The sequence below is a fragment of the Hevea brasiliensis genome, chromosome 13 (assembly GCF_030052815.1).
Source record: "Hevea brasiliensis isolate MT/VB/25A 57/8 chromosome 13, ASM3005281v1, whole genome shotgun sequence".
Taxonomy (NCBI): domain Eukaryota; kingdom Viridiplantae; phylum Streptophyta; class Magnoliopsida; order Malpighiales; family Euphorbiaceae; genus Hevea; species Hevea brasiliensis.
Window position 1 is genome coordinate 66,664,426 of NC_079505.1, and position 18,258 is coordinate 66,682,683.

General features: G+C 30.8%; 1 protein-coding gene across 1 annotated transcript in view; it reads right to left on the minus strand.

Moving 5' to 3' along the window:
• Positions 1–16,300, minus strand: part of LOC110668995 (protein ENHANCED DISEASE RESISTANCE 2-like) — a 38,123-nt gene extending 21,823 nt beyond the window's left edge. Inside the window, exons 1-9 of the mRNA XM_021830427.2 lie at positions 15,810–16,300; positions 14,190–14,264; positions 13,920–13,973; positions 12,330–12,395; positions 12,005–12,063; positions 11,177–11,253; positions 8,446–8,571; positions 5,580–5,614; positions 4,013–4,113 (exon numbers count right to left, since the gene is read on the minus strand). Of these exons, the coding sequence (XP_021686119.2) occupies positions 4,013–4,113; positions 5,580–5,614; positions 8,446–8,571; positions 11,177–11,253; positions 12,005–12,063; positions 12,330–12,395; positions 13,920–13,973; positions 14,190–14,264; positions 15,810–16,082 (866 nt within the window). The 5' untranslated portion in view covers positions 16,083–16,300. The remainder of the gene's footprint in view (positions 1–4,012; positions 4,114–5,579; positions 5,615–8,445; positions 8,572–11,176; positions 11,254–12,004; positions 12,064–12,329; positions 12,396–13,919; positions 13,974–14,189; positions 14,265–15,809) is intronic.
• Positions 16,301–18,258: the final 1,958 nt, after the last annotated feature.

Sequence of the window (18,258 nt, forward strand, 5' to 3'; positions counted from 1 at the left end):
ATCCAATCTGTTTCTTCTTCGGTTATCTTGTTGTTATGCAACAAATCTATTTGTCTTCTCATCTACTCTCTTCTTTTCTCTTTTCTCATCTACTTCTATTTCTTTCTCATCCAATCTGTTTCTTCTATAGTTAAATTAGATGCGAAGAGAAAGAGACTATTAGAGGAGAGAGTATTTTCTGTTATTGATTCTTGAAAATAGAATGAATGAATGCAGATAAGGATTCTTCTTTTATACATGAATAGTACAGCTGTTACTAACCAATTATGTTATTCTAAACTTCTTTCCTTCAACCTAACAACATTTCCCTCCAAAACACTTCCTACCCAACTCTTCCATCAATGATTACTATTTCTCTTCTTTATCCTATAGCATGTCACAGGGGACCTACCCAAACTACTTCTTTGTCTAGATATAAATGGTTTGTTACTTTTATTGACTATTGCATCAGGTTGACATGAGTTTATTTGATGATAGCAAAAAGTAAAGTGTTTTCTTACTTTCAGCAATTTCACAAAATGATTTGCATACAGTTTGATGCTAAGGTTAAAATCTTAAGAACTGATAATGGCACAAAATTTGTTAATAGTATTTTTCGTGCTTATTTGGATTCAAATGGTATTATGCATCAAATTAATTGCGTCAATACTAGTGAATAAAATGAGATGTCTAAAAGAAAAAATAAACATTTATTAAAGGTGGCTCAATCTCTTCCGTTTACTATGAATCTTTCGACACTTTATTGGGGGATGCAATTCTTGCTACAACTTATCTTATCAATAGAATGCCTAAACTGAACTTTAAAAGCCCTTTAGAGGATTTAAAAGGCCATAATTTTTGTACTGTTCCTCCAAAAATTTTTGGATGTGTCTATTTTGTCTACAAAACAAATGTTGTGAAGTTAGAACCCATAGCTTTTAAATGTGTATTTGTAGGTTACTCTTGTATTCAAAAGGGCTATAAATATTATCATCATCCTATCAGAAAATATTTTGTTAGTATGGATGCTACCTTTAGAGAATCTGAGCCTTATTTTTCTGTCAAGTCACCTCTTCAGGAGGAGCATAAGGAGGAAAAGGAAGAGGTATTTTTTCCTAACCAGACTATTAGGCTTGGGTCATACCTTGGTAATGAGCCATCTAATCAGAACCAACCACCTCAGGGGGAGAGTATTAGGGTTGGGTCACACCTTAATAATGAGTCATCTAATTAGGACCAACCAATTCCTTAAACCTCAGAGAAATTGAATAGATTGGATTTGAAAACCTACATGGGTCGAAATAAGACAGATACAGCCATTGAGCTTGATACACCTAATCAATCAGCATTCCTATAATCAATTCCTGAAGAATGTGATGCGTCTCCTTTACTTCCTAATGATTCTAATTCTACTTCTAAGTTGAATGCTACTATTGATGATCTTAATATTCCTATTGCTCTTAGAAAAGAAATTAGGACTTGTATTAAGCATCCTATTTCTAATTTTATTTCCTATGACTCATTATCTCTTTCTTATAGAGTCTTTGTCTTATTTATTTCTTCTATTTCTATACCACAAGGTTGGAAAGAAGTATGTCTTGATCCAAAATAGAAGGCATTTATGGTAGAGGAGATGAGAGCTTTGGTAAAAAATGAGATATAGAATCTTATATCTCTTCCATCAGAGAAGTAACCAGTGGGATGCAAGTGGGTGTTCACATTTAAACATAATGCAAATGGTTCCATTGAAAGGTATAAGGCCAGGTTAGTGGCGAAAAACTTCACTAAGACTTATGGAGTGGATTATTAGGAGACTTTTGCCCCTGTGACAAAAATAAATACCATCAGAATCTTGTTGCCATGTGTAGCAAATCTTGAGTGGGACCTACAGCAATTTAATATAAATGATGCTTTTTTACATAGAGACTTAAAGGAGGAAGTGTATATAGAGATTCCTCCAAAATTTGATGATGATAAAACCAAGGGAAATTTTGTAAGTTGAGAAAAGCATTGTATGGTCTGAAGTAGCTACCTAAAGCATGGTTTGATAGATTCAGTAAGGCTATGATATCTTTTGGATACCATCAAAGCAATGCAGATCATACTCTATTTATCAAACACTATAGAGGTAAGATCATATTACTTATTATGTATGTTGATGACATAATTGCAATAGGAGATGATAAGGAAGAAATTACTCATCTGAAGAAGAGTTTGAGATTAAAGATTTGGGTAAATTGAGATACTTCTTTGGGATAGAAGTTGCTAGATCAAATAAAGAAATCTTCATTTCTCAAAGGAAATATATTTTACACTCCTAAAAGAAACAAGAATGTTGGGCTATACTCAACTCAATTCAACTCAACTAAGCCTTTATCCCAAAAATTTGGGGTCGGCTATATGTATTCTCTTTCTCCACTCTAAACGATTTTGGGTTAAATCCTCGGAAATGTGTAGTGCTTCTAGGTCATGTTGTACTACTCTCCTCCAAGTCAGTTTAGGTCTACCCCTTCTTTTCTTTCTATCCTCTACCATAATGTGTTCTACTTGTCTAACTAGAGCCTCCGTATGCCTACGCTTCACATGGCCAAACCACCTCAATCTCCCTTCTCTCAACTTATCCTCAATTAGTATCACTCCTACCTTTTCTCTAATACTCTCATTACGGACTTTATCTAGTCTAGTATGGTCACTCATCCACCTTAACATTCTCATATCCGCAACTCTTATCTTAGACACATACGACTCCTTCAGTGCCCAACACTCACTACCATATAACATGGCCGGTCGTATGGCTGTACGGTAAAATTTTCCTTTCAACTTATTGAGAATCTTGCGATCACATAAAACTCTCGTGAGCTATAAACTTGCAAAATCACTTATTAAAACTAGTCATAGATTATAAGCAAGAGTTGAAAAATTAGTTGACATAGGGAGATATCAAAGGTTGGTTAGGAGATTCATTTATCTCTTACATACTAGACCTGACATAGCTTATGCGATGAGTCTAGTAAGCTAGTACATGCATGATCCTAGAGAACCTCACTTAGAAGCTGTTTTCCGTATTTTGAGATATTTAAAATTTGCTCCTGGAAAAGTATTTCTTTTTTCAAGGCATGGCCATCTTTAGATCAAAGCCTTTACAAATGTAGATTGGGTTGGATCTCTTGATGATAGGAGGTTTAAAACGGGTTATTGTACCTTTGTTGGTGGTAATCTAGCCGTTTAGAGAAGTAAAAAGCAAAATGTGACAGCTAAATCCAGTGCAAAAGCAAAATACAGGGTCATGGCACAAGGCACTTATGAGCTGTTATGTTACAAAAATTGATGGAAGAAATGGAGATATCAGAGATCAACAGTTTATCCTTATTGTGTGATAACAAGGCTGCCATCAACATAGTACACAATCCAGTCTAACATAATCGAATCAAGCATATAGAGATCTATTGACACTTCATTAAGGAGAAAATAATGAATGGAATTTTGAGTGTCTCTCATGTGTCTTCAAAAGAATTGTTGGCCAACGTGTTTACTAAGGGCTTAAGGAACAATTTGTTTCATACTCTACTTTGCAATTTGGGCATGTGTGATATACATGAACCAACTTGAAGGGAAGTGTTGAAATCCCTTATTTATTGTAGTAGCAGATTATTAGGATCTTATTTGATTATTCTTTCCTATTGTACTATTATTTCCTATTTATCTTAGTATCCTTGTTAGGATAAATCACTTGTATATAAATAGGAGCATGTACAAAAAATTTTATATATGAAAAACAAAGAGATTTCTCTCAAATACATTAGTTTCAACACAAATATTTATTTTTAACCAATTTTTACACAATTATATTAGAAAACTATAATTTTACCAAAGAATTATTAGTTATAAGAAATGTAAAAACTATAAAAATATGTATTTTCACGAATTAAAAAAAATACAAAGGTTCATGTGCAATGTACATTAAAAGAAGTTAGTGTAGATAAAATCTAATGACCATGTAAGAGAGCTCTAGAAGACTGATTAAGCAACTTACTCATATCTTTGATGCCGATCAACACTTAAAATGACTTCGAAAACGGTATCAGCAGTTGTATCAATAACACCAACAGCCTTTACAAGAACACCTTTACCATTCTACAGAAAGTACAAATTTATCAGAGTAGAACTTTAGGCTCTTCATGGAATGAATAAGGATTCCACTTTTAGTTCAGCTGGATATAGTATTAGAAAATACAAGCATCACAGATAATTATGGAAAAAAAAAAAAGAAATTCACAAACATATAAACACATATGTAGACTCATATAAATTTATGCAAAGACAACATCTTGTGTATCTTGCATCTTAAAAGCCATTTGCCCAACTAATTTTAAATCTTATGTTTCTAATTTTCAAGAAATTGCCTAAATGGGTCCATGGCATCAAGTTGACATAGTAATTCCTTCTTTATTTATTCTAAATAGCGTAAAAAACTTGCAGCAAAACCAACAATTAATATAGTAACATAATTTGGTGCAAGAATACTTAAAAGTATTTCCCTATAGTTCTGTTGAATAGTACGTAGAGATTGTTAAGAATTACGGACCTAAGAGTGTGAATATCAAACTGGCAGGACTATACACTGAATTAGCCTTGAAACTCAGCTCCCCATCACCAAAATGGCCTAAGCCATTTTGGTGAGGTTTGCCAACACTTTATATGCCCTTTTCTTGTACAATGGGGATGTGGGACTTGTTCCCACAAGTCATATTTCAACAGAGACTATATATGGTAGACTAAGCATTAAAAAAATATTGAATAAATAGTAACCTTAAAAGCACAGTCTTCGAACATGATTCCCCACAATAATACTTCTATAAATTAGGGTATGCAATTGTGATATAAAAATATTTTCAAAGCAAACTCTCTCCTAATATTCAAAATTAAATACAAATCAATAGATACTTGTAAATTAAATTTAAATTTGGCAATTAAATTAAAAGAAATCTACTAAACAGAGGAATTTGCAAAACAGGATACAATGAAATTGCAAAACAGGATACAGTGAAATTGCAATAGAGGTATCCTACATAATTTTAATTTGTATAAGAGAGGAATAGTATTTTAGCCGAGTGATGATAGGAATAACATTTTCATACAAGCCTCATTCTCTTTTGTGTTGACTGCTGATTGGGAAGTAGAACCATCTCTTCTAAAAATAAGAAATTCACCTTTTTGCCTCCATAACTAGGAGGAGGAGCAGGGGAACAAGTGGCCTCCAACCAGTATGGGAATCTTTACACACATTTACACAAACAAAGAGCCTCCAATCAAGCTTGCTTTTTCCTTTTGTCTTTTTTCCTTTCAGGTTTCCCTTTTGCATAATCCTTGGCTCTTTATATAAAAATATCATTTGAATCATTTCAAAAATAAAGTTATAGAAGAAAAAGTCTACAGCAACCATTCTATCAAATAATATGTGGATATTGATGATATACAATATGACTCCTTTGAACTTCTCAATGAGATGCCATCCAAAACAGTGGTTCATCAAACAACTAAAATAAAATATCTCTAAAACATATGATATTGATAACAGTATGAAAAACATAATGATGTACCTTGATATCAGACACATCCTCAAAGATTCGAACACCTGAAACCAAATGGAACAGAAATTATTTAAAAGTGAAATTCATTTTTCCCTTAACCCTATTAATATTATCAAAACGACCATAGCAACATGTCTTATCATGTTATCGTGCTAGATAGCAGCATGACAATAAAGTATTTAGGTAATAAGTGATCGTATGTTAATTATTTCATGTTCTAACAGGCCTAATAACCATCAACAACATAGAGAATGTCAACTACGAGCAAGGATAAAGAACAATTATGCTATTGCCCAATGCACAAAGTAGTTTAATCCTTTTTCCCAGTTCATTGGCCTACCATCTACGTAGCATTATCAGGAAGTTTGTGTACACCCACATAATATATGTGTGTGTGTGTGTGTGTGTATATGCACTAGTTGATTAAATGCCAAACTACCCCCAGCTTAATCTTTTGTGACACATCTGCTATTCTTTCACATAAATGTTATGTATACTATGTTTATTTGTTCTTTTTCTTTCACTTTTTTTTTTTTAATTTTTCTTCCAAACTCAATAAAAAAATTGCATTAAATATTCTATAGTAAAAGAAGAGACAATCACCAAAAAAAAAAAAATAATAATTTTCCAATTTGCAATCATAGTGTATGCTTTAGTTATTAGGTAAGTTTGCAGCCAAGCCATTGAATCTATTTATGCATAAATTTATATGTATATTGCTTCTAATATTGCCATTGCAGAAGAATACACATGGCAAAACGAAGCTATTAATAGTCAGCCACTAAATTTATAATTACATTTTGCTTAATTTTTTTCAATTTCATGTTAAATTTTACATGCAAAGTCCTAGCCATGATAACACAGCTAAAATTGGGTATAACCAAAGTATAGGCCATTTTTGCTAATAAAAAGAAAAAGATCTTTCAAGATGATTAACCCCAAAAACATCATACTTCTCAAAAGTAAGCTTCAGACACCATCGTAAGAATGCCATATGAGAATCAAAGGACATTCCATTGTCCAAATCATGATCAGCCAAGGGCGAAGCCAAAAAATATTTTTTAAGGACGCCAATGTTATATATAATATTGATTCGAAAAATGATTAACTTCACTCATTGATTATATATTTTGAAGGGGCGAATGCTGTATATTCAAAAAATGTCATAATAAAGTATAGTTAAACCATTTTTTTTTTCCTGAGGATGCCAATGCTATAAAAATTTATTGGATTTATAATAAGAAAAAAATGTTTCTAATATTTTAAATCACCTAAATCATGATAAAACAATGAAATATTTATGGGTACACACACACACACACACACACACACAAAATGTTGTTAAAGGCGACAAAAGGCGCTAGGCGAGGCGCCGGGAGAGGCGAGGCGAGCCCTTAGCGCCTCGCCTAACTGAGGCGAGTCAACTTGAAAGAGGCGAGCACCTGAGAGTGTTGAGGTGAGAGACGTGGGATGACCAAGGCGACCCTGAGTGAAATAATGTCAATTTTCCCTTTTTTTAATTTTTTTAAATAGTATAAAAATAAAAATTAAAAAAAAAAACCCTAAACTAACACTTCAAGTCACACCACCAGTAGATGTGGAGCATACAAGTATTTCTTCCTTCCTTTATCTCCTCTTCACCTTCTTTCCTTTGTCTCCTCTACTCTTCTTCAATAGTTCTTCTCCCCTCTCACCTGCGCATTCAATCATGCCATTGTTTCTCTTCTCTTACTTATTTTCCTATGTTTTCTTTTTTTTTTTTTTTTTTACTTTTTTTTTCTCTTCTTTCCTCGTCCTCTCTTCTTCTATGCTTTCTTCTCTCACAGTCACTGTCATGCCATTTTTAATTATCCAGCAGCAGCACTTTTTTTTCTTTAATTTGTTGTTTCATTGTTTATTATATGAGTATTGTATTGTGATATGCATTTTGTTATTGTCAATTGTGAAGTGATTTTTATTGAATGGGTATTGTGAATATCATTTAGAATAGCTATTTAATTAATTTTAAAACGGTTTAGGTCCTATTAATTGGAGATTTGATATGCTACACTTGGTTTAGGATAAATGGGTATTGTGCATTGTCCGACATGACTTTAGTTAAATGGGTAATGCGTATTTGCAAATGGTTATTAAATTTTAAAATGGTTTAGTTCCTTTTGGTTTAGGATAAATGAGTATTGTCAATTGTGGTATGATTTTTATTAAATGGGTATTATGTATTTGCAAATGGTTATTTAATTTTAAAATGGTTTAGGTCCTATTAATTGAATGTAAACATTGCGCAAATAATGTTTGTTTTTTCTTTTTAATATGCTTTTTTTAATCATTAAACTAGTTAAAAGTATGAATTTTTATATTAAAAGTGTGTGTGCGTGTGTGTGTATAAAATTTAGGCAATTTAAGTTATGGCACCTTATTTCAAAAAGGCCATCGCTTCGTCTCTCGCCTAAGGCCATAGGATACCTTATTGCCTTAGTGTCTCCTTTCGCCTTAATAACACTGTATAAGGAAATATTTTGGCCCCCCGCGCCCCCCCTCCCTTTGCCCTTGACATCAGCAACAATAGAAACTTTGCTCTATTAAGCTTTAGTCTCAAACTAGTTGGAGTCAATTATATAGATCCATTTCCTCCATTTCACCACTTAATTTAGGGCTACATCTTCAAAAGCAACAATTTAAACTATTTTGTTTGAATAAAGCATAGCTGAAAGTATAAAGTACCATACGAAAGTGGAAAAGCGCTTTGAAGAGTATAGAAAATAGATGATATTGGATATGCACGCTATAGAAAATAGATGATATTGGATATGCATGCTTATGAGAAATGAAAAATGATAGGCTACAATTAGATCTAAATCAGCTACTAAACAAGTACCATTTATTGTGCGAACACATTTCCATTCATGTGCTTCAATTGCATCTCCAATCTCCCCCTCAAAATATCTGTCCGACTTGATAGCAGGTCGCAAATTTGACGATTGACGCAACAACATCTCTGGACCTATAATAGATAAAAAGGAAAAGTTGACAATTAGCAACATAAATACATAAAATTAGTTGAAAAAGTATTTTAAATCAAGAACATTGAACATTTAAGACATATAATATTACATGCTAATGTATAATAACTCTACATTATCTATACTATATATAAAAGTACATTGAGGGGGGAACTTTTGAATGGACAAAAAGCAAAAGGTAATATTATAATATGGGCATAAAATAAGGCTACTAAATAGTCTATATTATCACATATAACCTAGGAGGAATTTTCCATTAAAAAAAAATACGTATTTCTACATCTACAATCTGTGTTTATATAGAAATATCATGGAGGGTAAAACATTTTGAAAGGACAAAAAAGTACACTAAATTCTAAAATATTATATTCTAAACAAAAAAGAACTCATTTTCATATTATTGGATTGGCTTATAAAAATTATTTACACTTTACAAATACATAATTTAATAGTATAAAAAAGAACTTGTACATGACATATCAGCCTAGCTAGGTCTTCTAAGAAAGGGATTTGAGCCTACTATTAATTAATAGTAGAGTTGAGAACAGTGAAGTACACAACTGACATAGCCTTTGCTGAGGGATTTTAATAGATCAAGTATGCAAGGATTAGTTGTTGGATTCTATCTTTTTCATAGTTTTTTAAAGTGACTATTCCATATAAATGATAACTAGGAGGAAAAAAAAAAAAAAAAAACTTGATTTACCATTCCATTCATTTCTTGATTACCTTTTTGAAAAATATCTTTGATCTTGTATACACACACACACATACAAATACAAAATCATTGGTTGATTGTCAATATTCTATTGATTTTGATATTGCAAAGAAAAATTATTAGACCATAAAAAAAATTACAATTTTGAAAATATTTATATTTTATTTATACAACAAAATTATTCATTTGTTAAAAATCATTAAATACATAAAATACAAGCAAATTACATAGACAGTATAGAGTATGTAATAGTAAGGCACTCTAATCTGTAACATAAAACCCCTCTAATATGCAATTTAAGTAACAAAAAAAAGCCCTTGTGATATTCAGTAACCAGTTTTTAAGTTATTTTTGCTGAAAGAGACACTTCTTATATTAAAATTTATATTTTCTGTTAAAAAAACCCCATTTCTACATCTACAATATGTGTTTATATAGAAATATCATGGAGGGAAAAACATTTTGAAAGGACAAAAAAGTACACTAAATTCTAAAATATTATATTCTAAACTAAAAGAACTCATTTTCATATTATTGGATTGGCTTATGAAAATTATTTACACTTTAAAAATACATAATTTAATAGTTAAAAAAAGAACTTGTACATGACATATGTAGCCTAGCTAGGTCTTGTAAGAAAGGGATTTGAGCCTACTATTAATTAATAATAGAGTTGAGAACAGTTAAGTATACAACTGGCATAGCCTTTAATGAGGGATTTTAATAGATCAAGTATGCAAGGATTAGTTGTTGGATTCTATCTTTTTCATAGTTTTTTAAAGTGACTATTCTACATAAATGATAACTAGGAGGGAAAAAAAAGAACTTGATTTACCATTCCATTCATTACTTCATTACCTTTATGAAAAATATCTTTGATATTGTACACACACACACACACTCATTGGTTGATTCTCAATATTCTATTGATTTTGATATTGCAAAGAAAAATTATTAGACCATAAAAAAAATTACAATTTTGAAAATATTTATATTTTATTTATACCACAAAATTATTCATTTGTTAAAAATCATTAAATATCACATAAAATACATGCAAATTATATAGACGGTACTTCAACTCAGGAGTATGTAACAGTAAGGTACCTAAACTTCAATTTGTCACATAAAACCCCTTTAATCTGTAATTTAAGTAACGAAAAAAAACCCCTTGTGATATTCAGTAACCCATTTCTAAGTTATTTTTGCTGAAAGGGACACTTGTTCTATTAAAATTTATATTTTCTGTTAATTTGACACTTATTGGGGAAAAAACTTAATTTTGTTCCTTATTTACTAACTGTTCTAACTATTCAAATTGCACAAATCGACACTTCAATAACCCAGAATCTGTTTATCCAAAACTATCAATCCATGAAAATATAATTTTTCCATTTGATAAATATCATGTCAGTATAAATAACCTAGAAATCAACTACTGAAAGTCACCAGGGGGTTTTATGTTACAAAAATTAAATATCAGGGGCTTCTATGTTATAAATCAAAATTTAGGTACCTTACTATTATATATTCCTTAAGTTAAAATACCGTCTATATAATTTACCCCATAAAATGCACACGATAAAATGATTAGTATAATAAAGTGAACTTACAGATTAAGATATACTAATTAGTAGATAGTTAATACCATGTCTTATATATACAGTAAAGCACTTATAAGGTTTTCAATTTTCACTCAGCATCGTGCTTTCACAGTTCCTTAATTTCTAATTTATATTCTATAATATCTTAGCTTGATAAGTATACAAAAATTTCTTATGCAAATATGCCAAACAACATAGAATAAATTTGGTAAGATTTTATCATACAAGAATACCAAAAAATCTGACATGAACACATCACCTCACCTTGCCCTATTCTTATAAGCTTTTTTAATTCATGTGCATACCGCCTCATTCTAGGCCGATGTCCTTCCAAAGTGATCCTTTCCAAGATATAATGAGATAGAAAACAATTATAAGTCCATCAGAATTTCACATGTCAAGCCACATATTAAAAACAAATAAACTACATAATACTAATGCATTCGACTCCCTGGCAATTTGCAAATTTCATAGATTTAAAGTCAACTAATGCACAAATTAATCATAAGCAACCATGGGTTGTCCACAGATTGTACAATAGTCTTGCCTGCACCTGATTAGTTACCTCTTCTTCCAGATTGTATAAATACAAATTCACAAGTGGCAAAGATTCAAACCCATATTCTTAAATAGAAAACGGAACCACCAAGCATATTTTTGGTTCCCCAAACCCATCAATCATTACATTTATATGTCAATTAAAAGAATCAAATAAAAAATAACAAAACAAGACAAATAATAAAATTGATAACAACAATTCTTTTAGTTAAAATAAGAAATTAATATTAGATTTATAACAAGAAATTTCATTTTGTATAAAAACGAAAAAAAAAATAAGCGCAAGGAGACTGTATTCTGTTAAATAGTTAGATAACCTTTGCCAACAACACAAAATTTTATCCCGAAGGTAATCTGCAAAATTCATATTTTGTTTTATTTTTAACGGAACAAAATCTATCCAGCTTTCATAGATAGCTTCTGCTAAATCCTAAAAGATGTTTCAACAAGTTTCTCCCAAGTAAAGCTTTTGAGCAGACAGACTTAAATAATATGAACTAATTACATGAGATAATCCACAAGTATGGCACATACTCAGTCTCCATATTCAGCTTGTTTCTAGTACTACGTCCTCTTAAGAGCTCATATTCAGCCTGCCAGAAGAAGAATGTTAATGAGATAACCAATTGGTAAATCAAACATTAATTTCCATTAATGCTATATTTTTCATAAAATGCACTTGAAGTTCCATTTTCAACACAAAGGATGGCCAATATTAATGAAAATAGAAAATAATGCAGAGGTGTAAGATGTTAGGATTAAATAAAAATAATAAAATACGACACATCAAATGATGCATTTCTATATAAATTCAAAATAAGAACATTTTATTCATAATGTTCAAGTGCACTCCTCTTACATGTTGCTTTGCATGATCAAATGCCTCCATCCACTTTCGAGCTTCTCCAGCTGAAGCACAAGCAATCTTAAAGAAACAAGGAATTAGTTATAAGCTGTTTTGGCATATAAGAATAGCAAAGTTCTTATGAAGAATTTACACACAAAAAGGAAGAGGTACGCAGGCTATCCTCCACTAAATAAGAAAATAGAGAAAAGGGAAATTCAAGGAAAAATATAAAAATTATTCAACAAGAAAACTGACATGGATACAAATGCAGGAAAACCTACAAAGGAAGTTTATATACTTGGTAGCTGGCACATACAGTCCAAATCATAGATTCAATACATGATCTCAAAGCAAGGATATTAGAATATGAATGCATGTAAGCATATAACAGTGCACATGTTAGGACAGGATTTTGTACAAATACTTATAAAAAGTCATTTTCTTGTAACACTTCTTTCCTGATGAATGAAGAGCCCTTTCATCTTAACATATCAGCTCCTAAACTGTCTCTCTCTCTCTCTCTTCATGAACCTTCTTGTCTGCCTTAACCTTATGCTTCCAAAGCCTCACTCATTGATCTTTGTGGCTTCAACAATAGATGTTAAGTTTAACTAAAGGGTAACTCTTATCTAAATTGCATCATCCATAAAATATGCTGCCAGGGATATTATCTTCCTCCACTGCCTTTATAGTCTATTCCACGGACCATTCTTATGTGGAGAGACCACATTAGACGGATGGCCACAGAAGGATCAGTAATATCCTTCCTAAAAAATTATTGAGTTCAGTCATTTGCAAGGTGTCACACAATTTTGCACCAAACAATTTCACATGGCATGCAAGCATGTATCCTACTGGTTCAGATAGATTTTGAGCTAGCAGTATTAAAAGATATTTTAGGATCTATCAGGCAATATTAACATTGTTGAATCAGGATTGAGAATTGTTTGTTAGCTTAGTCCTTAAGGAGCTTCAAGGTAAAAGGGACTGTGTTTCTACTTCCTCTCCTTGCCATTTATGGAACATAGCAAGCAGGGGGGTTTTGCTGGTAATAAGAAGAATAGAGCTGCTGATATAAATACTTTGGCAATGCTCATCATAAATATATATCAAGTTCAGAGAATAACAAAATCTAAACTCTACAACAGAAGCATTACTTATGCCAAGATAATCAAGCTCTGATCTTTCTTGTCTTGTTAAATGCTCTGTTTCATGCAATTCTTGATCTCCTCCTAGTGTATGTCTACCAATCTTTCCATCAGCTACAGGTCCAGACTTTTTAAAGCCTTCAACAGTTCAATTACTATAGTTAATTAATCTTTCTTTCATACTGGCTACTACCATATGTGTATGTGATTTGATAACATGAGTGGACAGTTGGATGCATAGTAAAAATTTGAATTGCACCAGCACACCGTCACCAAACTCCTAACAAAACAAATATGATTTGCATCATGAATGAACAAGCCAACATTTATTACTTCATTTTGAATTGTGGTATCCACTATACCAGAACATCATGACCTATAATGAATGATAGTATTTCTTAAATCGCAGAGAGAGTAAAAATTTGCTACTGAATTGCAATGAGCTGCAACTTACTTCTCCTTTTTTTGTCTCATCCAATCGATTGTAAAACCGTATAACATAAAGATCCTACAAAAGTTTAAAATTCAAAAGGAACAAAGTTAAGAATGAAGCTTATAAAAATCTTGGAAGGAAATTACAATTAGGATCATTTTAAGGAGGAATGAAAAAGACTCACTGGAATAGAAGAAAACATCAAAATCTAACACATGTAAGTACAATAACCAGAATAAAAAATGATATTAATTGGATAATACAAAACAAGTATACCAACAAGGGCCTCACCCCGTGATTAACCTGTCGACGCCCTAGCTCCTCCAACATAAGTGTAGGCCCTACTACACCCCTCCTAATAGGTTTCTGTAGAACAAAAGTAGAGCATTAAATATAAACAAAAATCAAATTAAGAACTTAGAATGGTAGTGGAGATCACAAAATAAACAAAACATTGGCTTTTAAAACTTGGGTCCAAGCTTAACAATGTTATACATTGAAAAGTTATTCATTTTGCGCTAGAACCGAGATGGGAAGCCTGAATCACATTAACTCAGAGAGAGAGAGAGAGAGAGAGAGAGAGAGAACATTTTTTATTTGCTGGCGTTGACTAAATATAGAGGGAAATTCAGGAAAAAGCATCATACACACCATTAACACTAAAATTGAACAAAACCACATTTTTAAGCTTTTGGCCTTTAATCTGACAGATATAGACAGTTCTGAAAAAACTCAATTTTGACAATAAAATATTTGTATAATAGCATTATAAACTCATTTTGCACAAAGAAATCCTACAAAATAAGCATTAACTACGTGATTGTTCAATGTTGTAATATAAAAGAAAAGATATCATATAATGATGAACAATAATAGACTTGTAAACTTCTTTATTCTAGAAAAATTATGGTGGGTAAACAGATAGAATAAATGTATCAGCAAACAATTTGCATCACATTAATCAATAACTTCACATCAAAAGAAAATCATTATGTACTCAATAAATATCCCGGTTCACTGAAATAAAATAAGTGTCAGATTCAGATAATTCCAGTACATAAACATGGATTTTGTGAATTGATCTCAATTAACAGCTTGACTCGTAAAAAAGGAAATAAATATCAGCATTCCACCAATAACATCAACTTCTTTCATTCCATTATAGTGGCCTCTTCTTGCTGCCACCTCACTTGCATTTTCATCTCTCTGGATGCAGTAAATGCTCCAATATCCTCCAAATTTTCATGGAAAAACAAAGTTCACAACATCTAGTACAACTACTGGCACAATTAAAAGTTTCCAAGCAGTCAAAGTCTCCAATATCTCACTATAACACAGACTGCTAAACCTGGAATAATTATCAAAAGCTCTGGAAGATTATAAACACCTAATGGAAACAATCTTTCCAGCTTTCTTAGCGTGTAACACCCACTTCTGCATATAACATATATTAGGGCTTTGAAAATGTAGCATAAATTCACTCCAGTCCTAATTTAAAAAAAAATGGCCTGATAATTCAACATCAAACACTGGAATTATTTTTCTCATCTCTTCTTCTATAATTGAATTGGCCGTAAAAATAATCAAAATAGCAATTGACACTTGAATTAAACCACTTAAATAGCTCCAAAAAATTGGTGGTTTTCCGCATATGATCAGGGGCGGAACTATATTGCAAGAGAGGGGGACCTCCTTAGTTTAATGCATGACATAAACACGTAAAATAAAAGCATATCTTTAGTTTAATATTGCAACCAAACAATGAAAAAACATTTTCTGAAAACAATTTCCATGAAAAACACAATTTACTTGCCTTAATCTCTTAACATGGTATATTCTTATTTTGATCCTATATTTTTAGAATCAAAGCAATGAGTAACGAAAAGAGAGAAAAAAAGAAAAAATACTTACAATGCCAGGGTTCTGATGAGGATCACGCTTGAACATCTCAACATATTTACCTCTTATAAACAGAAATCTAAGGTGACAATACTCATGACCAATAGAATTGGTACCTAAATGATAAACCCAACCAAAATATTCCCAAATCCCTCCCTCCTTGTCCTCTAAAACAGAACCACCACTGGCACTGCTAGTATCAGACCCATCCCTCTCCGATTTCTCTGCTGCAGCTTTCCTGACGGTGACCTCGGTGGTGGCGGTAGTCTCCACAGATTTTTCCATTTTAAATTCAGAGTCAGTTAGGGTTTCCTAAGGAATCGAATCAAATTCGGAACGATAGAAAGAGAGGTAAAGAGAGAGAGACGAAGGATTGAGAGACGAGAGAGTATAGCGTATTTGGTGCTGCACTGTAATGTGTCCCGCGTTTCTCTCCGTTTGTTCGGTTTGGTCGCCTGTATATGAAGCAGGCGTTAAAAGCTTACCGTTACGTCTTATGTCGTTATTTTTGGGGTCCACAGGGTTGGTGGGTCTAATTTTTACCTGTTGTACTTACTCCATAGTCAACGTCTTTCATTAGACCTCGCTCTTGGCCTCGGTTTGTAGTAGTAATTTTGGATTTTGTACTTTTCCACGACGTGACGTGGTCAAACTAGCTTCCGCCACGTGCCACCTTGTTAATCACAATCTATCTCCTAGAAAAATAATAATAATAATAATAATTTTTAATTAATTATTTCTCTACCATTAATTTTTAATTATTTGTATTGATAGCCTTATTATAATTACATGCTACTATACCCATTGAAATAAGACAAATAAAAATAAAATAGTATTAATTAAAGTATATTAAAGTCTTATTAAAGACAAAAAGAATTTTGATGGCTAAACTTTTAAGCATCTTATAAGAGGGAGCTAAGCTATATCAAGTAATGCATATTTTTTAAAAAAGTAACATGGCAAGCTTTATATTAATATGTAATATAATATAATATAATATTAATTTACTTTATATTTTAAAAAAAAATAACATGAAAAGTTTTAATTTACTTTATATCGATATATAATATAATAAATAAAACTCCATTGAGGAGAGAAAATAAAACTCAAATAATAAGAAAAATAAGACCCTAATATTAAAGAGAGGAAAGTAAAAGATTTATTTTATTTTATTTTTAATTGGAAGGGTTTATTTAGATTTCAAGAAACTTTTGAGTCTCTTTAACATTGATTAGGTATAATAATAAGTTAAGTATTTTCGTATATTTAATCTTATTGAACTTTATTTGAATAAATTTGAGTAGTATATAATTAATTAAATATAAAATATATTTTTATAATAATATTTATAAATTTTTATATATTATATATAAATAAATAAAATATTATATAATTATAAAATTTTAAAATATAAATTATTAATTAAAAACATATTTTATGTAGATTAATAATTAAAATGTATAAAAATGGGTTTAATATTATTTTAAAAATAATAATAGAAATTCAAATATTAAAAATATTAATCAAATTCCAATTTAAAAATAATTTTTATGGAGAATTTAACCGTCGCCATCCTAATATTTATGGTTATTGTTAAATTATTTAATTACATAATCCTAAGCTCCATATAAATGAAGAAAATAAATTAATTGTAATTATAGATTCCTAAAATAAACCTAAAAACATAAATTATAAATAAATTTTACACATCATCATTCGTACCCAATTTTATTATTTTGTTATTGATGAACACAAATTCCACCCAGGGTAAGCCAAGATATGGGAACCATAAATTTATTTTTAGAGAAATTAAAAATAAATATTAAAAAGAAAATAAATTAAATCTTAAAAAATATAGAAATTAAAATAAAAAATATTAAGAAATTAAAATTAAATAATATAAAAATATATAAATAAAATTTATATAAAAATGCAGATGAAAAAACATTACAGGGCAAACTGTAATTTAAAAAAAAATATATACGCAAAAATTTATAGATAAACTTTTAATTGTAAAAATTTAGAAAGATAAACAGTAATTTTTAAAAAATACATTAAAATATTTAAATAAAATTTAATTTTAAAAAATTTTATAATATTTTTTAAATAAATTATAAGTATCTTTCAACTCACTGAATTAGATCTAGTCTTATTCGTGCTGATTGAAATGTAGGCTCTTTCCAAAAAATGGCCCACATGAGATCACCTTAAATCCACTCACTTGCTTTATGTGCGAGGAGTTTTTGGATGGAAGACACATGCACGATAGATAGCTAGTCAACAACTTTGAAGGGCTAGCTAAGCAAGCATGTTTTTTAAGTTACAAGCAAACTCTTCATGTTAGTTGAGATGCTAATATGCAAGTTCTTACCGAAAATGACATGCTATCTATGTATTTATCATATTTTTCAAAGATGAGAAGTGTTTGACATATTTAAATAACTCAAGCTTTTATGTATAA